This window comes from Saimiri boliviensis, chromosome 3, assembly GCF_048565385.1.
Source record: "Saimiri boliviensis isolate mSaiBol1 chromosome 3, mSaiBol1.pri, whole genome shotgun sequence".
In the NCBI taxonomy this organism is placed as follows: Eukaryota; Metazoa; Chordata; class Mammalia; order Primates; family Cebidae; genus Saimiri; species Saimiri boliviensis.
Genome location: NC_133451.1, coordinates 686,208 through 709,636, shown reverse-complemented (window position 1 = coordinate 709,636; position 23,429 = coordinate 686,208). Strand labels below are relative to the sequence as shown.

The 23,429-nt window shown below is 61.2% G+C and overlaps 2 protein-coding genes across 9 annotated transcripts; one reads left to right on the top strand and one right to left on the bottom strand.

Annotated features, from left to right (window-relative positions):
- Nucleotides 1-1,677: 1,677 nt before the first annotated feature.
- Nucleotides 1,678-15,684, top strand: SLC49A3 (solute carrier family 49 member 3). 8 transcript variants are annotated; one of them, XM_074395749.1, is made up of 11 exons: nucleotides 1,892-5,205; nucleotides 5,458-6,199; nucleotides 8,361-8,519; nucleotides 8,809-9,022; nucleotides 9,215-9,291; nucleotides 10,898-11,035; nucleotides 11,153-11,269; nucleotides 11,916-12,068; nucleotides 12,308-12,465; nucleotides 14,116-14,225; nucleotides 14,792-15,681. In XM_074395749.1, the coding sequence occupies exons 2-11, from the start codon at nucleotides 6,089-6,091 to the stop codon at nucleotides 15,031-15,033; spliced, it is 1,479 nt and encodes a 492-aa protein (XP_074251850.1). In that variant the 5' UTR covers nucleotides 1,892-5,205; nucleotides 5,458-6,088; the 3' UTR covers nucleotides 15,034-15,681. The 8 variants fall into 8 exon arrangements, with proteins under 8 accessions (XP_074251851.1, XP_039324351.2, XP_039324352.2 ...); XM_074395748.1 differs by having other exon boundaries at nucleotides 1,892-5,209; XM_074395750.1 differs by lacking the exons at nucleotides 1,892-5,205; nucleotides 5,458-6,199 and adding an exon at nucleotides 1,678-1,879 and having other exon boundaries at nucleotides 14,792-15,678.
- Nucleotides 15,405-21,992, bottom strand: MYL5 (myosin light chain 5). The gene is made up of 8 exons (XM_074395739.1): nucleotides 21,915-21,992; nucleotides 21,613-21,738; nucleotides 19,495-19,659; nucleotides 19,295-19,370; nucleotides 18,261-18,365; nucleotides 17,374-17,452; nucleotides 16,082-16,130; nucleotides 15,405-15,538 (listed from the first exon to the last, which is right to left on the bottom strand). The coding sequence occupies exons 1-8, from the start codon at nucleotides 21,990-21,992 to the stop codon at nucleotides 15,437-15,439; spliced, it is 780 nt and encodes a 259-aa protein (XP_074251840.1). The 3' UTR covers nucleotides 15,405-15,436.
- Nucleotides 21,993-23,429: the final 1,437 nt, after the last annotated feature.

The window sequence follows — 23,429 nt, the reverse complement described above, 5'->3', positions numbered from 1 at the left end:
GTGAGATCTCGTCTCACTGCAACCTCTGCCCTCCCTGCCTCAGCCACCCGAGAAGCTAGGATTACAGGCGCTCACCACCATGCTCAGCTAATTTTTGTATTTTTAGTAGAGATGGGGTTTCATTGTATTGGCCAGGCTTGTCTCTTGGCCAGGCTGGTTGTGAACACCTGACCTTGTGATCCACCCGCCTCAGCCTCCCAGAGTGCTGGGATTACAGGCGTGAGCCACTGTGCCCGGCCCCCTGCTTGGTTTTATGCATGTTAGAGAGACATGAACTCAGTGAATACATGTAGCATGCACATTGGTCCAGTCTGATAAGGCAAAACAGCCTGAGGAGGTGGACGGCTTCAGGTCATAGGCGGATCTGAAGATTTTCTGACTGGCCATTCGTTGAAAGAGTTATTGTTATTATTTTTTTTTTCCTGAGATGGAGTTTAGCTCTTGTTACCCAGGCTGGAGTGCAATGGCGCAATCTCAGTTCACTGCAACCTCCGCCTCCTGGGTTCAGGCAATTCTCCTGCCTCAGCCTCCCAAATAGCTGGGACTACAGGCACGCACCACCATGCCCAGCTAATTTTTGTGTTTTGTTTTTTTTTTTCTTTTTCTTTTTTTTTTTTTTTTTTTTTGAGACGGAGTTTCGCTCTTGTTACCCAGGCTGGAGTGCAATGGCGCGATCTTGGCTCACCGCAACCTCCGCCTCCTGGGTTCAGGCAATTCTCCTGCCTCAGTCTCCTGAGTAGCTGGGATTACAGGCATGTGCCACCATGCCCAGCTAATGTTTTGTATTTTTAGTAGAGACGGGGTTTCACCATGTTGACCAGGATGGTCTCGATCTCTCGACCTCGTGATCCACCCGCCTCGGCCTCCCATAGTGCTGAGATTATAGGCGTGAGCCACCGCGCCTGGCTGAAAGAGTTATTATCTAAAGACCTAGGATCAGCCAGGCTTGGTGGCTCAAGCCTGTAATCCCAGCACTTTGGGAGGCCGAGGCGGGTGGATCACGAGGTCGAGAGATCGAGACCATCCTGGTCAACATGGTGAAACCCCGTCTCTACTAAAAAAAATACAAAAAACTAGCTGGGCATGGTGGCGCGTGCCTGTAATCCCAGCTACTCAGGAGGCTGAGGCAGGAGAATTGCCTGAACCCAGGAGGCGGAGGTTGCGGTGAGCCGAGATCGCGCCATTGCACTCTAGCCTGGGTAACAAGATCGAAACTCCGTCCCAAAAAAAAAAAAAAAAGACCTAGAATCAAATAGAAAGGAATGCCTGGGTTAAGATGAGAGGTTGTGGAGACCAAGGTTTTCTCACGCAGACGAAGCCTCTAGGGAACAAGCTTCAGCAAGAATAGATGGTAAATGCTTCTTCTTTTTTTTTTTTTTTAAGACGGAGTTTCACCATGTTGGTCATGCTGGTCTTGAACTCCCGACCTCAGGTGATCCACCCACCTTGGCCTCCAAAGTGTTTGGATTACAGGTGTGAGCCACCACGCCCGGCAGTAAATGCTTCTTATCAGATCTCTGCGGTGAAGTGGTGAGGCTGATCTGATTCCCACTTCATGGCCTGAACTAGTTTTTCTGGATTATCTGGAATATCCTCTGCCAAAGGGAGGGTACATCCATGGGTTAGGTGCTTAGAATTTTAACTTTCATTTACACACAGGAGAACGCCAGCTCCTTCAACCACTTACACCAAACCCTCTGTGGAGGAGAGGCGGGGGGTGGGGCCCTGGGCTCCGATTCAAGGTGCCCGGACCTCAGGGCTCACAGACGCCGCATGCTGGACTGGGAGGAGTGGAGGAGCGGAGGAGGACACGGAGGGCTCCTCTCTGGTGGGCTGACTGAAATGGCAGTGGTCTGGCGGTGGCCAGAGCCCTCCCTGTGTAAGTCAATCAGCAGGCTCATTTTCCAGTGCGCACCCCTGTGAAGGCATGGACCGTCCACATGCTGGAGGATGCGGTCACAGCGTTGCCTTGGGACAGCCTGTGTCTCCAGGTCTGGGTGTGCACGGCCCAAGTGGGCCTTCTGGTCGGGCCCTGGGGAGGCACCGAGACAGGTGGGAGTGATGGCACGCAGGCGCGTGGAGACGAGGCGGGTACACCGGGAACCGGGCAGGTCCAGGAGGCTCCCTGCGGGAAGCTGCACCCCACCGCGGAACCTGTCTGGCAGGCTCTCTTCTTGTGGAGGAGGTCTAGCTGAGAGGCCACACGGCCCACTGGCTCTGTTTTCACCCTGAAGCTGTGCTGGGCGGTCCTTCACCCTGGGCTTCGGGGTTCTCTGGGAGGAGCAGATAAACCAAGCAGAGGAGAGGCTGGAGAGGCCAGGCCGTCTGAGCACAGCAGGTGAAATTCCCTCCCTGAAGGCCTCCAAAAAGTCAGCCTGGCTGATCCTCCAGTCTGGGCAGAGCAATTGTTTGATTTTGAACAAGATATTGTTTAGAGAAGACACATTAGCCCGAAATTACTGAATGCCAGTCTGGGAGGCTGAAAGAAGTCTACACGGGGTTGAAAGAAGAGAGACAACAACATTGAAATGCAAATTTAGCCATAACTGTGTATGTTAAGTGTTATTTAAATAAGCTCTTAAAGATCCTTTTCTTTTTTTATTTTTATTTTTATATTTATTTATTTATTTATTTATTTTTGAGACGGAGTCTCACTCTTGTTACCCAGGCTGGAGTGCAATGGCGTGATCTCGGCTCACCGCAACCTCCGCCTCCTGGGTTCAGGCAATTCTCCTGCCTCAGCCTCCTGAGTAGCTGGGATTACAGGCACGCGCCACCATGCCCAGCTAATTTTTTGTATTTTTAGTAGAGACAGGGTTTCACCATGTTGACCAGGTTGGTCTCGATCTCTCGACCTCGTGATCCACCCGCCTCGGCCTCCCAAAGTGCTGGGATTACAGGCTTGAGCCACCGCGCCCGGCCTATATATTTATTTTTAAAAAGATGGGGTTTCACCATGTTGCTCAGGCTGGTCTTGAACTCCCGACCTCAGGTGATCTGCCCACCTTGGCCTCCAAAGTGCTTGGATTACAGGCTTGAGCCACCACCGCCTGGCCTATTTATTTTATTTTATTTTTAAGATGGGGTTTCACCACGATGGCCAGGCTGGTCTTGAACTCCTGACCTCAAGTGATCCACCTACCTTGGCCTCTCAAAGTGCTAGGATTACAGGTGTGAGCCACCGCATCTGGCCAATCCTTTCCTTTATTTCTCTTTTTTTGTTTTGAGTCTGAGGCTCTTTCCATCGCCCAGCCTGGAGTGCAATGGCGCGATCTTGGCTCACTGCAACCTCCGCCTCCCGAGTTCAGGCAATTCTCTTGCCTCAGCCTCCTGAGTAGCTGGGCCTACAGGTATGTGCCACACTGCCTGGCTAATTTTTTTTTTTTTTTTAATATTGTATTTTTGAAGAGATAACATGGGTTTCACCATGTTGGCCAGGCTGGTCTTGAACTCCCAACCTCAGATTATCAGCCCAACTCAGCCTCCCAAAGTGCTGGCTGGGATTACAGGCATGAGCCTCCAAACTCGGCCGAAGATCCTTTTGAAAAGCAAGATGTGGGGTGCCTTTGTGTGGAGGTCACCATCTCAAGGCTCACAGGCAATTCTGGGCTCAGAGTGAGGATCCCAGGATGGTGCCGGACCCAGATGGAAAACTCAGGCAGCTTAGATGAGTGTCCTGAAGGTGCTTGTGGAGAATTTTTTTTTTTTTTTTTTTTTGAGACGGAGTTTCGCCCTTGTTACCCAGGCTGGAGTGCAATGGCGCGATCTCGGCTCACCGCAACCTCCGCCTCCTGGGTTCAGGCAATTCTCCTGCCTCAGCCTCCTGAGTAGCTGGGATTACAGGCACGAGCCACCATGCCCAGCTAATTTTTTTTTTGTATTTTTAGTAGAGACGGGGTTTCACCATGTTGTCCAGGATGGTCTCGATCTCTCGACCTCGTGATCCACCCGCCTCGGCCTCCCAAAGTGCTGGGATTACAGGCTTGAGCCACCGCGCTTGTGGAGAATTTAAACAAAACTGTTTCATTAGATGTGAGAGTGGAAAAAGTCACTGTTTCCAAATGAATGGGCTGATACTATGTGATTTTTTTTTTTTTTTTTGAGACGGAGTTTTGCCTTGTTACCCAGGCTGGAGTGCAATGGCGAGATCTCGGCTTACCGCAACCTCCGCCTCCTGGGTTCAAGCAATTCTCCTACCTCAGCCTCCCGAGTAGCTGGGACTACAGGCACGCGCCACCACGCCCAGCTAATTTTTGTATTTTTAGTAGAGACAGGGTTTCACCATGTTGACCAGGATGGTCTCGATCTCTTGACCTTGTGATCCACCCGCCTCGGCCTCCCAAAGTGCTGGGATTACAGGCTTGAGCCACCGCACCCCGCCTGATCTTGCATTTTGCAGCCTTGCTGAGCTCACCTACTCAACCCAAGAGCTCTGACATGTAGGGAGGAGAAGCTCCTTCAACAATGAGTCCTCGGCCAGGTGAGGTTGCTCATACCTGTAATTCTAGCACTTTGGGAGGCTGAGGTGGGTGGATCACCTGAGGTCAAGAATTCAAGATCAGCCTGGACATCATGGTGAAACACATCTTAAAAAAAAAAAAAAAAAAAAAGCATCCTCAACAGAGACTTGATGATGGAGGTAGCTACCGTGGCTTCTCCATTTCATGGTGACAGGCTCAGGCACCACCTGTCAGAGGCAGTGTTCCACAAAAGCAAGGTCCCTCAGCAGGGAAGCTTGCATTGCAACTCCGCCTCTGCCAGGTGGGGCTGGGGAGATGCAGAAGTCCCCAGGCCAACACTGGCAATGGGCTGTGGAGGAAGGTTGTGAGCGGCCGGTCATCAGGGCAGGGTGAGCAAGAGGTGAGGAGGGCAGAAGGAACTGTGGGGGATGGGGGATGAAAATGAATGCGAGGATAGATGGGGGGAAGGCAGAGGAGATAAAGATTGAGGACACAGGTCCCATCACACGTCTCAGAGAGTGGAAGTCGCTTGGGGCCCACCCATCTCAGTACACCCCTGGGTGAGCCCCATTTTCTCTTCTTTACTGGACGGCATTCTACAAAAAAAAAAAAAGAAAAATTCAAAAGTGGACAGCTCTATCTGAGACACACACACAATCCCTGCAGAAGACCCCACAGTAAAAGCAGGGGCCTCACGATCAGCCTGTTCAGACTCGGGTGTGGACCATGGACAGGACCTGGCAAAGTAGGTGAATGTTTAAGAAAAAGTCAGGATTAATATTGCAAATGTCAGAAAACAGGGCTGCTTGAGGGTCAAGAGGGCTTCCTTGCTTGGGGAATCCTGCTTGTACCTCTGGCCAGGCCAGCCTCCACCGCACCCCTACACTGGCCTCAGCAACAGAGCTGGAGCCCCTTGAGTTCCCCCAGGGTGGGCCAGGCACAGTTGTGGGCTCAGCAGGTTCTCGCAGCCAAGACTGAGCCTAAACTCCCTCCTCAGGTATAGGCCTCTCCATCCTAAACAAACAGAAAGCTCTGCCGACTCCTCTGACAGCTGTGTCCTCCGCTGTAAAATGCAGGTCACTTACGTGGGGGGCTTCCCACCCCAGGGTGGGGCCCACAGGCCTTCCCGGCCTCCCCTCCTGCTTGGGCAGCGCACCTCGCCCCTCCTACCCCCACCTCTGCCTCCCACAGGGGCACTGAGGGGCTGGTGTGATTTGAGGCTCTGTGGAAAGCACCCAGCCTCCTCTCCCAGGCTGGCTCGGCGGCCTGTGGCTTGCTGGAACCTCAGGCATTTGGGGTCCACAGCCCCAGTCAGGAAACGCAGACCTTCTGCTGGGCAGTGACTTCAACACCCCCTTTGCTGCGCCCACCGTGAGGACCACACGGGCTGTGACCGGGCCCCCTTCCGGAGGGACATTCTGTTTCTGTGGCTGGGAGGCGGCTCCAACTTCACCTCTGCCCCCGCTTGTGGGCCCCTTGACCCTGGACGGGGCGGGAGCCTCTTCCTTGTCCTCGGGTCAGAACTGGCCCCGTGGCCCCGCCCGGCTCCACCCCCACGCGGGCGGTCCCGGCCCACGCGGGAAGCTCCTTAAGCCCGGGCGCGCGGCGGGACCCGCGGAGCCGCGACGATGGCGGAGCCGCCTGGGGCCGAGCCGGGGGCGCAGCGGGGCCCCCGCACCTACGCGCGCCGCTGGGTGTTCCTGGCGGCCGTGGGCCTGCTCAGCTGCTCCAACGCCACGGTAGGGGCGGGCCCGACCCTCGGTCCCCGCGGACCAGCGGGGTTCGCTCTCCTGCGGCCGCAGCCCGCGGAGCGGGGGGGGGAGGGGGTGGGGGGCTGTCTGTCCGTCTGTCCCGCTGGTGGCTGGACCCAGGAGATCTGACCTTCCCCGGTCTTCAGGGGCTCCAGCCGGAGGCCCGGGGTCCCTCGTCCCCGGCCGGTCACGGAGAGGCGCCTCCGTCCACCCTCCCCGCCCGTGGCCGCGGGCCGGAGCAGAGGCGGGTTTGGAACTGCCGACCCTCCCGGACTCGGACGACGGCGGTTCCCGGCCTGGGCCGGCGTCCGGGGCTGCACCCGCCCTCTCCCCGCCCCGTGTGCGCCCCTCCGCCCTCCCCGGGAACCTCGGAACTGGTCGGGCAGCACCTGCCCATCGTGCAATTAACACCTGGAGTTGGCAGCAGCCCCGCAACTCAGGGAGGCGCCGGGGGGCGGGGGGGGGGGCGGGACGCTCAGCGTGGAGAGCAGGAGCTGCTCTTAGGCCTGGGTCGGGGCTCCTGCAGGGGGCCTGGGGCCCTCCCCTCTTCCTTTGCTGGCTGGGTATGAAGAGCCAGCCCCTGGCTGAGGCAGGCCGGGCCTCTGCCACATGGGCCTGGGGGCTGCTGCTGCCCACAGACACCTGCACCAGCTGTAACTCACGGCCGCGGCTGGGCTTCCCGGCCTCTGTGTCCAGCACTGGGGAAGCCATACCTGGCTGCGGTGGGGCGTCTGGGGGCACAGCGCAGCTTCCATAGGTCTGAGAGTCACAGGGTGTCCTGAGTGTGGGTGTCCTGGGGGGGGTGTCCAGGGGCGTGTCCTGGGTGGGGGTGTCCCAGGTGGGGGTGTCCTGGGTGGGCGTGTCCTGGGTGGGGGTGTCTTGGGAGGGTGTCCAGAGGCGTGTCCCGGGTGGGGATGTCGAGGGGGGACAGTCAGGCATCCTACTGCAGTTCTTCACCATTTTATTAGTATGTACAAGCAGTCATGGAACACACAGAAACCTCACACTGACACCGTTGTCATGGTCTCTGTGTGGGTCGCCACAGTGAACCACGTTCACCCCAGCCAAGTGCCCTTGAGGCTGAAGGTTACTCATGTGCAGCCGGTGACCGGGGCTCCCGGGTTCCAGTGGGCAGCATAAGGGGCCGTTGGCGCAGAGCCCAGGTTAACACCCCCACCCCACAGAAGGCAGCCGCCCAGTGCTCTGGACAAGACTCAAAGGGACCCACCGGGGGGAGCGAGGATGGGGCCACGGCTGGGAGGGGAGGAAGGGAGTCCTCCCACGCTGCCCTGCGTGCATCAGATGCATCTCTGCTCAGGGAGGCAGCTGTGGGCCAAGGAACCGGGACAGAGCTGAGTCTGGAGAGGCAGCTAGGCTCCGCAGCGTGGGCTTTGTCAGTGGAGGGCTGTCTTTCTCTCCCTGGGGCCGGGCCAGGCAGGCAGCAGCTGGGCCTGGCGAGCTTGTCCTGAGAAAAAAGGAAGACACAGTGACTGTTGCCCAAGCTCCCTGTGGCATCTGTGGCTGAGTCAGACCTTCTCCGGGCGGAGCCTGGGTCTGGCTGCTGGGCCCCAGGGCAGACTCAGGGAACAGCCTCCTCCTCCTGTAGTGAGTCCCGTGGCCCACTCCACTTTGGCCTCCCACAGGGATGAGCCGGTCTCACCTCCTGCAGGAGGCCTGGCCCCTGTCCCAGCGTGCACCTGTGCTTCGTGCCGGATGTCTGTGGGGTGAAGAGTCCTGGCACTTGATAATCCCTGTGGCTGGGAAGTGGGGCCTGCTCTGGCAGCATCCTGCTCAAACACCCGGGCCTTGTGGGAGGGGAGGTCGGGCTGGCCTTGGGTGGGGCCGGCCTGAAATCCAGAGGTTCTAGGGGTGACCCTGCCTTCGAGCCCCAGGTCTGGTCTGGGTGGGGCTCGTGGTCCTGTAGGCTCAGTGTCTGCCCCTCAGGCTGGTCCTGGGTGAGGATGTGCTCTCTGACCCTGCTGCTGGGGGCCCTCCCTTGGGGGAGACGGTGGTGCCCTTCCGGGCAGGAAGGGCCTGTGTCCATGCTGGGCCGTGTCCCCTCGGCCCACACAGGCTGGCTGGGACAGTGCCTCTCGGGCGTGTAGGCCCCGGGTTGCGGGCCCTGAGCCGGCCCCGCCTGGCCCCACAGCTGTGGCTCAGCTTCGCGCCTGTGGCTGACGTCGTTGCTGAGCACTTCGGCCTGTCCATGGAGCAGATCAACTGGCTGTCGTTGGTCTACCTCGTGGTGTCCATCCCGTTTGGTGTGGCGGCCATCTGGGTCCTGGACTCTGTCGGGCTCCGCGGGGCGGTGAGTCGGACCCCACACCACGGCCTGCTCTGGGACAGGGCAGGGGCCCCTGCATTTGGGTATGAGAGTCGACGCCTCCTCCCCAGACCAGGGCCTGCCGGTCCCAGCAGCTGGGGAGCCCGGCAGAGCCGTCGGGGTGGCTGCGGTGGCGGGTCCAGGTACAGGGAGGGTGGGGTGGACACTTGGCTGGTGGCAGAGTTCCTGACCCCTCCCTAGCCCCGTCCCTGACCCCGTTCCTGACCCATCCCTGACCGCGTCCCTGATCCCGTCCCTGATCCCGTCCCCGTAGACCATCCTGGGCGCGTGGCTGAACTTTGCAGGGAGTGTGCTACGCATCGTGCCCTGTGTGGCGGCTGGGACCCGAAACCCGTTTGCCTTCCTCATGGGCGGCCAGAGCCTCTGCGCCCTTGCCCAGACCCTGGTCATTTTCTCTCCAGCCAAGCTGGCTGCCTTGTGGTTCCCAGAGCACCAGCGAGCTACGGCCAACATGCTGGCCACCATGTGTGAGTTCCCAGGGAGGGAGGCCACCTGCCTGTGTTTACCCCGGGCCCCTTCTGGCTCCAAGCGCAGATCCTTGGCTCCCCGGGCTCTCTGGCCAGGGTGCAGAGCTTGGGCCTGGAAGGTTCTGCCTGTGGGCTGGCAGTGAGGCCGGCCACACACAGCTGATGTGTTTCCCTGTGCCTCTGCCCACCCAGCGAACCCCCTGGGCATCCTTGTGGCCAACGTGCTGTCCCCCGCACTGGTCAAGAAGGGCGAGGACATTCCACTAATGGTGAGGGTCAGGAGGTGCCCTTGCGTGGCGTGTGTGGCGTGTGTGCATGCACGTCTGTGTGGTCCTGTGCCCAAGTGTGTCTGTCCCTGTGCCTGTGTGATTTATTTTTCTGAGGAGTCTTGCTCTGCCACCCAGGCTGGAGTGCAGTGGCTGGATCTCGGCTCCATGCAACCTCTGCCTCCTGGGTTTAAGCAGTTCTCCTGCATCATCCTCGAGAGTAGCTGGGATTGCAGGTGAATGCCACCACACTCAGCTAATTATATTTTTGTACTTTTAGTAGAGATGGGGTTTCACCATGTTGGCCAGGTTGCTCTCAAACTCCTGACCTTGTGATCTGCCCACCTTGGCCTTGCAAAGTGCTGGGATTACAGGCATGAGCCGCTGCGCCTAGCCAGTGTGTGATATTTCTGTGTGTGCCTGTGTGTATTGGGTGTATGTGTTGTGAGCGGTGTGTCTCTGTTCTTGTGCCCGTGTGTGGTGTGTCTGTGTGTGCTGAGTGTGTGGTATGTGTGCATTTGTGTCTGTGCACATATGTAGTATGTGCCTGTGTGTGTTGTGTGGTGTATGTGCACATGTGTCTGTGTCTGTACACATGCATAGTATGTGCTTGTGTGTGTTGAGTGTGTGGTGTGTGCATCTGCTGTGTGTGCACGTGTATTGTGTGTCTGTGTGCATTGTGTGTGGTGTGCATGTGTCTGTGCACATGCATAGTGTGCCTGTGTGTGTTGTGTGGTGTGTGTGCACATGTCTACACATGCATAGTGTGTGCCTGTGTGTGTTGTGTGGTGTGTGCATGTGTCTGTGTATGCACATGTGTATTGCGTCTGTGTGTATTGTGTGTGGTGTGTGTGCATGTGTGTGCACATGTGTGTGCCTGTGTTGTGTGTGTGTGCACATGTGTCTGTGTTTGTGCACATGTGTAGTGTGTGCCTGTGTGTGTTGTGTGGTGTGTGCATGTGTCTGTGTGTGCACATGTGTATTGTGTGCCTGTGTGTATTGTGTGTGGTGTGTGTGCATGTGTCTGTGTGTCTGTGCACATGCGCAGTGTGTGCCTGTGTGTGTTGTGTGTGGTGTGTGCATGTGTCTGTGTGTCTGTGCACACACATAGTGTGTGCCTGTGTGTGTTGAGTGTGTGGTGTGTGCATGTGTCTGTGTGTGCACATGTGTATTGTGTGTCTGTGCATTGTGTCTGTGTGTCTGTGCACATGTGTAGTGTGTGCCTGTGTGTGTTGAGTGTGTGGTGTGTGCATGTGTCTGTGCACATGTGTAGTGTGTCTGTATGTACTGTGTCTGTGTCTGTGCACAGGCGTAGTGTGTGCCTGTGTGTGTTCATGCATGTGCATTGGGTGTGTGTGGTATGTCTGTGCTTGTGCATATGTATTGAGTGTGCGCACGTGTTCATGTGTGTGCACATGTGTGCCTCTGCACCCACCTGTGTCTGTGTGTTCAGGCCTGTCAGGGGACTGTGTACCCAGCAGTGAGATGTGTCTGGAGCTTGGGGGTGCCAAGCTAACATTGGCCGGGAGGGTGCCACCTGTGGCAGGCGGGGCTGCGGTGTGCGGGTGCCAGTCTGTGTGGTCACTATGCACACGCACACCCTCCCCAGCTTGGTGTCTATGCCATTCCTGCTGGCGTCGCCTGCCTGCTATCCACCACCTGCCTCTGGGAGAGCGTGCCCCCCACCCCGCCCTCTGCTGGGGCCGCCAGCTCCACCTCGGAGAAGTTCCTGGACGGGCTCAAACTGGTCAGTGCTTCGGGATCCCTGGGTGGGGTGGATTTGGGGGCAGGGGCAGAAGGCCGAGGAGGGGTGGAGTTGGGAAGGGCCCCCAGGCTCTGGGGCTGAGAGGCTCTTTCCTCGCAGCTCGTGAGGAACAAGGCCTATGTCATCCTGGCTGTGTGTTTTGGGGGAGGCATCGGGATCTTCTCCAGCTTCTCAGCCCTCCTGGAGCAGATCCTCTGTGCGAGTGGCTACTCCAGCGTGAGCCCTGCCCCACCACAGGGGCTCTGCCTTTGTCGCCCGCCCTGTGTGGCCGCAGAGTCACTGCAGCCTCTGGGGTGCTTTGTGTCCGACCCTGGTGGGGCCACATGAACACCCTCCTGTGCTGTGGGCCTCTCAAGATGCCGTGTGGGACGCTGTGTCCAAAGGTGGTGGGCACAGCTTCAGCTGACAGTGTTCTGTGGATGGGAAGGTGGGGGCCCCGGGGCTCCCAGTGCCCCTTCCCCACAAGTCCCCCCTGGGGTGTGCAGGGCAGGGCCACCTTCTGGCATCCAGACATGCAGCAGGAGGGCCTTGCTCTGCTCACACATCTCCGGCTGCCCTCTGCCCTCTGGCATCAGTGCCTGCTGTAGGATTGGGGGCACGCTTCCACCTTGGCCACAGGCACCCCAGGGAACCTCTGCGGTGACAGACGCCTCCCTTCAGCCATTGCTTTGCTCTGGGGTGGGGCGGGGACACAGGGCAGGAACCCCCACCCCGGCAGGCAGCCAGCGGTGTGGCTGGAGCCTCTGTGGCCGGGCCTGGGCCTTGGGGACAGCGCATGGCCTCACCCTGAGCCCCCTACCCTGACGGTGTGCCCTGAAGATAACGCGGCCTCTCAGGGCCGGCCCTTCCCCACCTCCTCCAGGGCTTTTCCGGGCTCTGTGGAGCTCTCTTCATCGTGTTCGGGATCCTGGGCGCACTGGCTCTTGGCCTCTACGTGGACCGGACCAAGCACTTCACCGAGGCCACCAAGATCAGCCTGTGCCTGACCTCTCTGGCCTGCGTGGCCTTTGCCCTGGTGAGGGGCTCCTCAAGCCAAGACCACCCTGAGGGAGGTGGGTGGGTGGTGAGGCTGGGAGCAGGCGGTTGTCAGCTTGGCTGGAACAGAGGTCTGGACTCTCTCAGGCCTGGCCTTGGCCAGCCGGGCTGGCCCATGGGTGGGATGGATTCTCCTGCCCTGCACCCTGAGAAGCCAGGTCCAGTTCTGATGGCCACTCCCCCACCCCACCTGTCTGCCGGCCATTCCGCTGTCCCCAGGTGTCCCGGCTGCAGGGACAGACCCTCACCCTGGCCACCACCTGCTCGCTGCTCGGGCTCTTTGGCTTCTCGGTGGCCCCCGTGGCCACAGAGCTGGCGGTGGAGTGCTCCTTCCCCGTGGGCGAGGGGGCTGCCGCGGGCCTGGTCTTTGTGCTGGGGTGAGTGTCCATCTGCCCCTGCTGTACCCCTGAGACACTCCCTTTGCTTCACCCCTACCCCCCTGGGGTGGCACCATGTGGCCCAGGCCCCTTTTCAGGGAGGTGGGATCGTGCCTGCTCTGGTAGAAGGTTCTGAGCACCTGCTGTGTGCGGGCTGGGCCAGCTGATGGGCCTCTGCTGACTGAGCTGCGTGCTGCCTTCTGGAGGGTGGTGGCACAAGGGACAGTCCTGATGTCAACCCTTCCTAAAGTAGTACCTGGCTCCGAGGGGTGGGCAGTGCAGCAGTGGGGGGCTGAGGGGGCAAGCAGTGCAGTGGGGGGGATGAGGGGGTGGGCCGTGCAGTAGAGAAGGGCTGAGGGGGTGGGCAGTGCAGTGGAGGGGGGCTGAGGGGGTGGGCAGTGCAGTGGAGGGGGGCTGAGGGGGTGGTCAGTTCAGTGGAGGGGGGCTGAGGGGGTGGGCAGTGCAGTGGAGGGGGGCTGAGTGGGTGGGCAGTGCAGTGGAGGGGGCTGAGGGGGTGGGCAGTGCAGTGGGGGGCTGAGGGGGTGGGCAGTGCAGTGGGGGGACTGAGGGGGTGGGCAGTGCAGTGGAGGGGCGAAGAGGGGTGGGCAGTGAAGTGGGAGGGGGGCTGAGGGGGTGGCAGTGCAGTGGGAGGGGGCTGAGGGGGTGGGCAGTGCAGTAGGGGGCTGAGGAGGTGGGCAGTGCAGTGGGGGGTTGAGGGGGTGGGCAGTGCAGTGGGAGGGAGGCTGAGGGGGTGGGCAGTGTGGTGGGGGGCTGAGGAGGTGGGCAGTACAGTGGGAGGGGGCTGAGGAGGTGGGCAGTACAGTGGGAGGGGGCTGAGGGGGTGGGCAGTGCAGTGGGAGGGGGGCTGAGGGGGTGGGCAGTGCAGTGGAGGGAGCTGAGGGGGTGGGCAGTGCACTGGGGGGTTGAGTGGGTGGGCAGTGCAGTGGGAGGGGGGCTGAGAGGGTGGGCAGTGCAGTGGAGGGGGAAGATGGGGTGGGCAGTGCAGTGGGAGAGGGCTGAGGGGGTGGGCAGTGCAGTGGGGGGCTGAGGAGGTGGGCAGTGCAGTGGAGGGGGGAAGAGGGGATGGGCAGTGCAGTGAGAGGGGGCTGAGGGTGTGGGCAGTGCAGTGGGGGGCTGAGGGGGTGGGCAGTGCAGTGGAGGGGGGAAGAGGGGGTGGGCAGTGCAGTGAGGGGGGCTGAGGGTGTGGGCAGTGCAGTGGGGGGCTGAGGGTGTGGGCAGTGCAGTGGAGGGGGGAAGAGGGGGTGGGCAGTGCAGTGAGAGGGGGCTGAGGGGGTGGGCAGTGCAGTGGAGGGCTGAGGGGGTGGGCAGTGCAGTGGAGGGGGCTGAGGGGTGGGCAGTGCAGTGGGGTATTGAGGGGGTGGGCAGTGCAGTGGTGGGCTGAGGGGGTGGGCAGTGCAGTGGGAGGCTGAGTGGTGGGCAGTGCTGTGGAGGGTGCTGAGGGTTGGGCAGTGCAGTGGGGGGCTGAGAGGGTGGGCAGTGCAGTGGAGGGGGCTGAGGGGTGGGCAGTGTAGTGGGGGGTTGAGGAGGTGGGCAGTGCAGTGGGGGGGCTGAGGGGGTGGGCAGTGCAGTGGAGGGCTGAGGGGGTGGGCAGTGCAGCCTTCGTGGGGGCTGAGGGCCTTGTGTGTCCAGGCAGGCTGAGGGCATGCTCATCATGATGGTGATGACGGCACTGACTGTGCGACGCTCGGAGCCGTCCTTCTCCACCTGTGTGCATGGGGAGGATCCACTTGACTGGACAGGTGAGCCCCACACCGGGAGTCCTCGGGGAACAGGACAGGTGAGCTCCACGCGGGGAGTCCCGGGGGAACAGGACAGGTGAGCCCCAGGCGGGCAGTCCCGGGGGAACAGGACAGGTGAGTCCCACACGGGGAGTCCAGGGGGAACAGGACAAGTGAGTCCCACACGGGGAGTCCAGGGGGAACAGGACAGGTGAGCCCCACACTGGGAGTCCCGGGGGAACAGGACAGGTGAGTCCCACATTGGGAGTCCTGGGGAACAGGACAGGTGAGCCAGGACAGGTGTGGCAGAGATCAGAGGTGGGGCTGGCACACTCATGTCTCAGACCCTTTGCTGGTGACCTCAGAGCTCCCAGCTCTCAGGACCTGGCTCTGCAAACACCTCTGGGGGCTGTCAGGGGCTGGGGGTGGGCTCTCTGGGGTCAGTCTTTGGTCAGGGGTGGTGGGGTCACCATGGGCCAGCATTGGGTTCTGGCCATCTGTGGCCCCGGGGCATGGCTGTGGGGACAGCTGTGCCATGTATCCCCAGTGTCCCTGCTGCTGATGGCCGGCCTCTGCACCCTCTTCAGCTGCATTGTGGTGCTCTTCTTCCACACCCCATACCGGCGCCTGCAGGCCGAGTCCGGCGGGTGCCCTGCCACCCAGAACGCCTGCCCAGGCGCTGAGGACCGAGCGTGCCCCCCAGAAGCCACCGCTTGAGGCCCCAGCGTGGCACTCCCAGCTTGGAAGCTGCAAGAAGCTTCCCTGGACCCTGCCTCGTCCTCCCAGAGCCCCAGAGCCCGGGCGCGTGAAGGGGAGGCAGGCTTGGTAGCCACGGGCTGCGGGCTGCGCCGGCCCCGCCAGAAAGCTGGGTGCACACGGGACGCGTGGGAGGGCCCCCGAGGCTGATGCGTGTCTGAGAGAGAGGGCGACTGCTGTGTGGACGAGGACCAGGCAGGCCCCGTGTGTGGACGCGGACCACAGAGGACGCTGTGTGGACCCGGACCGGGCAGGGCGGCCGTGAGCAGCGCAGACTCAGGCCCGGGATGGACGGAGAGGGCGCGGGACGGTGTGGGGTCCTGGGCGCAGGGCGGCAACTCCGGAGCGCACGGGATGTGGCCTCGCTAGAGGGTCCAGAAGCCCCCAGCCCCTGCCCTGCCCCCCCAGTGACCCCCGCGAGTGGACTCGGACTCGCAAGCAGGGCCCAGCGTCCAGGTTTATTAGGGGGCCGCGCCTCACTCCTCCTTCTCCTCCCCGTGGGTGATCACGTAGCTCAGCGCCTTGTAGTCCAGGTTGCCCGCGGCGTCGATGGAGGCGAACTGGAACATCTGGTCCACCTGCCGCGGGGATGCGGGCGGCGCTCAGGCCGGTGCGGGGGCGGGGGGCTTCCTGCGGACGAATTACAGGCGCGAACCCCCAGCGGCCGGTGTGGTTTCTGCGCCGGGGGAGGTGGAACAGGGGGCTGGGCGGTGCCGGGGGCGGCGGCGGCTGCGGCCCCAGCCTGGGTCCAGGCGTCGGGCTTGGGCCCTTCAGCAGCGTCGGGGAGGACCGTGTGGGATGTGGCCGGGACGGGGGTTCTGGCAGGTGGCGCTGGGGCTGGAAGCGGGGGTCGAGGGTCGGGGGTGGGGGTGGGGGTGGCTGCGGGAGGGCTTAGATGTGAGCCCCGCCCCTCAGGCCAGGACGGACGCTCCGGCCGCTGACCCCGGCCTCAAACAGGCACTTCGGGAGCCCCTCCCCCGCCTGTCTGCTGTCCTGGGTCCCACCGCCGGACTGCAGCCGCTCCGGCCCCGCGACCCCCCACCCAGCTGACCCCGGGAGCCCTGCCCTCCCCTCCTGGGCTTGGCAGAGGCCTGTGCGAGCAGGGGAGCGGGGCGCCAGACCTCATCCGCCGTCATCTTGTCAGCCTGGGACATCAGTAGACGCTTGATGCTGAGGACCAGGAAAGGGGGTCAGGGGATCAGTGCGGCCTGATGTGGAGGCGCAGGAGCCTCCTCGGTAGGGCTCAGGTGCTCTAGGGGCCCCCACAGTGCACCTGCTCATCACACTCCCATCCTTACCTCACCTGCACCTGCTCACCGCACTCCCACCCTTCCCCCACACTGACCTGCTCACCGCACTCCCACCCTTCCCCCACACTGCACCTGCTCACCGCACTTCCGCCCTTCCCCCACACTGCACCTGCTCACCGCACTCCCGTCCTTACCTCACCTGCACCTGCTCACCGCACTCCCGTCCTTACCTCACCTGCACCTGCTCACCGCACTCCCGTCCTTACCTCACCTGCACCTGCTCACCGCACTCCCGCCCTTCCCCCACACTGACCTGCTCACCGCACTCCCACCCTTCCCCCACACTGCACCTGCTCACCGCACTTCCGCCCTTCCCCCACACTGACCTGCTCACCGCACTCCCACCCTTCCCCCACACTGCACCTGCTCACCGCACTTCCGCCCTTCCCCCACACTGCACCTGCTCACCGCACTCCCACCCTTCCCCCACACTGCACCTGCTCACCGCACTCCCGTCCTTACCTCACCTGCACCTGCTCACCGCACTCCCGTCCTTCCCCCACGCTGCACCTGCTCACCGCACTCCCACCCTTCCCCCACACTGCACCTGCTCACCGCACTCCCGTCCTTACCTCACCTGCACCTGCTCACCGCACTCCCGTCCTTCCCCCACGCTGCACCTGCTCACCGCACTCCCACCCTTCCCCCACACTGCACCTGCTCACCGCACTCCCAGCACTCCCACCCTGCCCGCAGGCTGCACCTGCTCACCACACTCCCGCCCTTCCCCCACACTGGGCAGGTCCCTTCCCAACAACATTCAGGGGTGATCACTGCTGGGCAGGGGCAGCTGGGGGGCCACTGATGGGGACAGAGCCTGAGGGAAGTTACATGCAAGTGTCTGGCACATTCTCAGCACCTGGCAGGAGCTGAGATGGCGGAGTGGCCTGAGTGGAAGTGCCCCCAGGCACTGGCAGCTGGTTGCTGCAGTGGGCAAGGTTGCCCCCCCCCCACACTCAGCTGGGATCCTGGGTTGCTCCTGATGACCCTGAAGTTGGTCAGAGGTGGAGAGGTGGGCTTGTTGTCTGGTGGCTGACTGTGTCTTTTGGGGCAGGGTGGGGACCCCCAGAGGCCGGGCTGCCCTACCCGAGCCGGACACTCACTACTCCTTGTTGATTTTCCCTTTCCCATCCGGGTCCAGCATCTTGAAGGCGTTTAGAATGGTCTCCTCTGCGTCGGTACCTGCCACAAATGTGCCTTCAGCCCTGGGCTTCCGAGTCACAGTCTTGCTGCAGCTGCCAAGGGCAGATGGCAGGAGGCCGGACCCCTTCTCCCGGGCCTCCCAGCCTCTGCCACAAGGTGCTCTCTGCCTGAAGGCCTTCTCCAATCCTGACCCCTGGGGGGCTTGTTGGGCACTTCTGCCCTGGGGTGTAATGACTTTCACAGTGCCCAGGGTCAGCCCAAGCCTGGAGCTGGGGGTGAGTGGCGACCGAGGTGCCCAACGGTGGGTCAGACGGCGTGTGGGGCAGGAGTGGGGCCTGCGGACCTGAGTGCACGGCTCTGATGCGGCTGATGGGGCCCCACAGCTGTTGGCTTCCAGAGCACCAGGCCCTAGGGCTTCTCCAGAGATTGGAAAAGAGAGATTTTTATTTATTTTTTGTGAGACGGAGTCTCACACTATGGCCTGGGCTGGAGTGCAGTCCAGCTCACTGGATTGGAGTGAGATCTCAGCTCACTGCAACCTCCGCCTCCTTCAAGTGGTTCTCCTGCCTCAGCCTCCCAAGTAGCTGGGATTACAGGCACGCACCACCATGCCCGGCTAATTTTTTTTTGTTTTTTATTTTTAGTAGAGATGGGGTTTCACCCTGTTGGCCAGGATGGTCTCAGACTGCTGACCTCAGGTGATTCATCCACCTTGGCCTCCCAAAGTGCTGGAATTACAGACATGAGCCACCGCAACCAGCCGGAAAAGGATTTTTATGTGAAACGTCTGGATCTCTAAGTGTCAGGAATTAGCTAGGAGGGCAGGGCGCGCCCCAGCGGTGCTCACCATTCAGCTTTTCCCCGAACAGGTTGAGAAACATGGTGAAGTTGATGGGCCCCGAGGCCTCTTTGAGCATGGCGTCCAGCTCGTCGTCCTTTACGTTAGTCTTGCCTGTCACAGACTCGGGGAGTCACGGGGCAGGGCCTGTTGCTGCATTTGCTGTCCCCCCAGCAGGTGACTCCAGCACCAGACCAGGTTGGTAGATGGGAGGGGTGGGGAGGGAGCAGGAAGGAGGAGTTGGCTCCGGCGTGTGGGGCAGGGGCTGCGTCTGACTGTGTTCACTTTGCCCCAAACCCTGAGCCCCAGGACTAAGTGCTGAAGAAGGAGGTGACACAGAGCTCAGGAAGGTGCTGGGAGCTGCTGTTCTCCTTACTTTGGTGAAAGCAGGGTCGGGAGGAAAGTGAGGCACTTTCAACCCTCCCACCCCAAGGAGAAATCACTCCCCAGCTCCCAGGGCAGGACTGAAGCCCCATGCCCTACTGCCTCTGGCCAGAGGCAGCTGCTCGGAGCAGAACATCCCACAGGGAGAACTGAGGCTGGGGAGGGCAGGGTCCCCACCGTACTTGGGCTGCGCTGCGGAGGCTGGGCATGGTTTCCACTCCCCCCGCCCCAGCTCTGGGTCTGGCTGGGCAGGGTCTCCAGGCCCTCCCCACCCCCAGCTCTGTGATCTGGCCCAGCAGAGTCCCCACACTCTTTGTCAGCTCTGTGGTTCAGCTGGCAGTTTCTGCACACCCTCTGTCAGCTCTGTGGTCCAGCTTGGGGGCAAGCTGCCTGGCTGCCTGTGGCATCCCACTGGCACCAACCCCTCCCTGGAGTTGCCCAAAGTCCACTCCAAGTTTCCAGGTGTGGGCTATACCACCCACCCTGTCTCACCCTGGGATGCTCCCTGCCAGCTCTGATGGAACCAAGGGAGGCCAGGGCCATCCCCTCGCAGCCTCAGGGCCCTGGATCCACTTGAGGAGGAGGGGCCAGGGCATCTGGGGCTGGAGGATGTTCTGTGTTCACCTCCAAGGGCTGAGGTGTTCTGCCTGGGTACCTACCCAGGGAGGCATAGGTGTCCTTCAGGTCCTCCTTATCAATGAAGCCGTCTCGGTTCTGATCCATGAGTGTGAACGCCTGGGAACCGAGGCCGGGGCTGCTGTGCTGCTGGCCCAGCTGGGCTCTGCCCCTGCCCACTGCTCCCGGCTCCTCAGCACTCTGAGTGAGGACAGGGGCTCCCAGTGAGGCAGGAAAGTCTCACCTCCTTGAACTCCTGGATCTGAGTCTGCTCGAAGTTGGAGAAGACGTTGGATGATGCCCTTTGGGCCCGGAGGGCCCCCCCTTCCTTCTTCTTGGTCTTCCTGCTGGCCTGCGAAGGGAGCACCACGGTGAGGAAACCCTCCAGGGCACCCGGAGTTTTGAGAGACTTAACTCAGATGAAGGGTGGACCTCAGCCCTGGGGCTGGAGGGGGCCACACTGAGGAGCACACCGGCCTCAAGCCTGGGCAGCTGGGTGGGGGTGGGGAGGCAGTGACTGCAGGTGTCTAGCTTCAGCACAGGGAGTCGCGGAGGGACAGTGGCTCCCAGATGCCCACGGAGCACAGGGGTCAGGGTTCCTGGTCCAGCAGCAGCAGCTCAGCCTCTGAAGGCTTGAGGGGCAAGTGGACTCTGGGTGGGCGTGTTCTGGGTACCGGGATTTCGTGAAGGCCGGGAACCCCCTCATCCTGCCTCTGACTCTCACCAGGGCAGAAGCATGTACCTCCTACCACACAAAACATGCCCATACCTGCACGGTCTCACACACACACACACACACACACACACACACACGCTCATACACACCTTCACATATGCACACACAGCACACAGCCACACCTGCATGGTCACACACATGCACATATGAACACAAAACACACGCCCACATCTGAACTACACACTGCATGATCACCCACGCACATACACACGCTTGTGCATACACACATGCATACACAGCATACCCACGCCTGACTCACACTGCATGATCACACGCACATACACACGCTCACATATGCACATATACACATTGCACATATACACTCATGCATATGTGAGTGTGTGGAGTGCACATAAGCATGAGTGTATATGCGTATATGTGCATGTGTGTGAGTGCACACACTCACACATGCACATATACACACATAGCACATGCCCACACCTGTATAGTCACACACACTCACACACACATGCACACACACATGCACAGGCACGCCCAGGCTCTTGTCTGTGCACACGCACACACATACGGCACAGCTCACACTTACACATGCCTGCCCCAGGCCTGCATGGCGGACTGCTTACCATGCCTGGTTCTGCCTGCTTCAATGCGTCTGCCTGGAGTGTTGGGTCTTGCCCATCTTAAGCTCCTGCTTGGTCCCCCAGGGCAGCTCGGACTCTGGCTGCCACTCCCTACAAGGACAGGCTTGGGGCCACCCCAGGGGACTGGACAACTGCAGAGTGAGCTTTGGCAGCCCAGCAGTGGATCATACCCTTGCCCTGCCCCACCCCACAAGGCTCCCAGCTCCCCCCAGGCACCTCTGGCCAGGACTACTTCCCACCCCACATTCCCTTGCGTCTGGGGAGGCTTTGCTCTCCCAAGGATTCTGGGTGTCACCAGGGCCACCTGCACATGCTCTCGGCCGGCAGCCTGGGCACCCTGGAACTGTAGGAGCCAGAGGAAGGGGCATCTTTTCTAGATTTGCACAAAGCTGCTGTGGGTGACTGCAGCTGGTCACCAAGCCTATGTCAAGCACACTGTGTGTCGGGGTGTCCACGCCTCTCCCTGCCTCGGTGGCAGAAAAGTCAGTCCATAGCCCTGGCCCTGGGACCACCTCTTCTGACCTCGTGGCTGGGAGGGAGCTCCTTGCGTGGCCCATGGGTGCTGACATTTCTGGGAACTTGGAGATGGCCAGGCTGCTCAGATGGGCCAGGATGGGGCCGCCAGGACCCTGAGTCTGCTCTTCCCCCTATAACATGGCCTCGGGGGCACAGTCTGGGGGAGGGACCTGGCCTGGCGTCTCTTGGTGGTACCAGACGTCAGAGGCCACCTCAGGGTTGGAATCCAGATGTCCCGGTCCAAGGGGTGGGAGGAGGGTCGGCAGGCCAAGCAGAATCAAGGAGGAGGCCTGCAGGCTGAGCAGGTAACAAGGTCTCGGAGCCCCCAGGCCTGCATCTGGGCGGGAGGCAGCAGGCAGTAGGACTCAGGGCAGCTGCCCCTTTGGGTTGCAGGGGCAGGGGTGGCAGTGTGTGCAGCCACAGCAGCCAGGTAGGGGCCCTGGGGCGCCACCGTGTCTGCAAAGCTAAGAAGACAGGTGCCACTTGCAGTCCTGAGTGGAGGTCCTACCTCCTGAGGGACGCATTCACAGTCGGTGTCCCCTGAGGGGACAGGGCCAGCGGCCTCATGCAGCTCAGACGCCTGAGGTTGAGGACCCTGGGAGGCATAACCTACCCAGGAGAGAGCTGGGGCAGCCTGCAAGGGGCAAATGTCTGAGCAGGTTTGGGAACCTGGGGCTGGGAGCAAGGGCCGTGGCATCCCCTTCTCCCAGTCCAGTGAGGTCTGGGTGTGACTCCAAGGGGCACTGCTGGGCTGCAAGAGTGGAGAGAACCACACCCAAGGGGAAAACATGGTTGGGAGCCCCCTCCCACCCCGAGGCCACCAGGAATGTGAGAAGGGCTGTGGAGCCCCCTGCAGAGGTGTCCCAGGCCACTGGAGTCTGAGCACATCGCTAAAGATAGCAGCGGAGCCTGAGCCGGGGGAGTATCGGCTTCTACACTGACACCTGACAGGACAGCTGCAGAGGCCCCGGTGGGTGGTGTCCTGAGCCAGGTGGGACCTCCGCCCCCACTAAGCCCCGGAAAGGACCCTGAGCAAAGGCAGGCTCCATTGGCTTCAGAGGGTCTTCCCTGGGCAGTGTGTGTGCCCAAGTGTGTTTTCTCTGTTGGTGGCCTACCCCGCCCCGCCTCCAGTGGCAGCTGCTGGTATGTCTCCCTCACCCCCAACCTTGGGCCCCAGAGACACTTATTTTTGATTCTGGAAGCAGGAGTTGCTGAGGAGTCTAGTTTATTTTAAAATCCAGTGAAGGGAAAACCCATTGTCCCCTGAGGGCACCTGCCCCAGCCAAAGGAGGGGCTTTATGGGGCCAGGATGGTTCTGTGCCTTGTGGATCCAGCGTGCACCTGCGCCGTCCTCAGCGAGCAGTGGGAGGCGCTGGGGTTTGCTTCTGGCCCCCTGAAGACGGCTCAGGCAGAGGCTTCAGCCAGGAGTCTTCAGGGGCTCCAGGGCACCTCACAGAAGCTGGAGAAAAGATCGGGTGGCCCCAAAAAGGTCCCCAACCTTTTTGGCACCTGGGACCGTTTCATGGAGGGCCATTCTTCCGTGTGTGGGAGGGTATGGGGAAGGTTTTGGGATGAAACTGTTCCACCTCATTTCACCAGGCATTATATTCTCATAAAGAGCGCGCGACCCAGATCCTTGGAGTTCGCAGTTCGCAATAGGGCTCAAGCTCCTATGGGAATCTAATGCGGAGGCTGATCTGGCGGCGGGGGACTCGGCGGCCTTGCTACCTCCTCGCTCCTCACCTCGTGCTGTGCGGCCCGGTTCCTAACCGGCCACAAACCGCTACCGGTCCGCGGCCCTATAGGATCGGCCTCGGTATCCCCAGCCCAGGAAACAGCTCAGTGATTTCCCGGCTTCTCAGCCAGAGAGGCCCAGAGCCTGGACCCCAGAGCAAGCCAGGAGAGGCCAGAGGCGGCTCAGAACGTCTCCCCATGCGGGCGAGGACCTGGAGTTTGTGAGGCTTCGCCTTAGCGGGGCCCCAGCCGCGGTTCTCCGGTTGCTTCTGCCTGCAGCCGCGCAGGGCCGGGAGACTGGGACACAGGAGGCCTTGCCTCGCTGCTAAAGGGGGCCCGTGGTGGCCCGGCACGAGAGGCAGGGCTGCCGCCAGGAAGACCCAGGACGTGGGAGCGGCAAGGCTCCCCACCGACTGCAGGCCTGGTGTCCACCGGGCTGGCGGGTCAGCACCTCGGGCACAGGGGGAGCTGCCTGGGACGTGGACAGGGGCCAGCAGAGACCACCAGTGTGGGCTCAGTGGTCCCCAGGCCTGGGCCTCGGTGGGCCTCGGAGCTCGGGGCTGCGGAGTCCTGAGGGCTGGCGTCGGTGGC

Excerpts from the sequence above, each read along its gene's own strand:
- SLC49A3 (XM_074395749.1), top strand. The coding sequence starts at position 6,089 with ATGGCGGAGCCGCCTGGGGCCGAGCCGGGGGCGCAGCGGGGCCCCCGC. Across the intron at positions 11,270-11,915 it reads GTGCGAGTGGCTACTCCAGC|GGCTTTTCCGGGCTCTGTGG; the intron begins GTGAGCCCTGCC and ends CACCTCCTCCAG. Across the intron at positions 12,069-12,307 it reads CCTGCGTGGCCTTTGCCCTG|GTGTCCCGGCTGCAGGGACA; the intron begins GTGAGGGGCTCC and ends CGCTGTCCCCAG.
- MYL5 (XM_074395739.1), bottom strand. The coding sequence starts at position 21,992 with ATGTGCTCAGACTCCAGTGGCCTGGGACACCTCTGCAGGGGGCTCCAC. Across the intron at positions 17,453-18,260 it reads GTTCGGGGAAAAGCTGAATG|GTACCGACGCAGAGGAGACC; the intron begins GTGAGCACCGCT and ends CATTTGTGGCAG. Across the intron at positions 15,539-16,081 it reads ACAAGATGACGGCGGATGAG|GTGGACCAGATGTTCCAGTT; the intron begins GTCTGGCGCCCC and ends TCCCCGCGGCAG.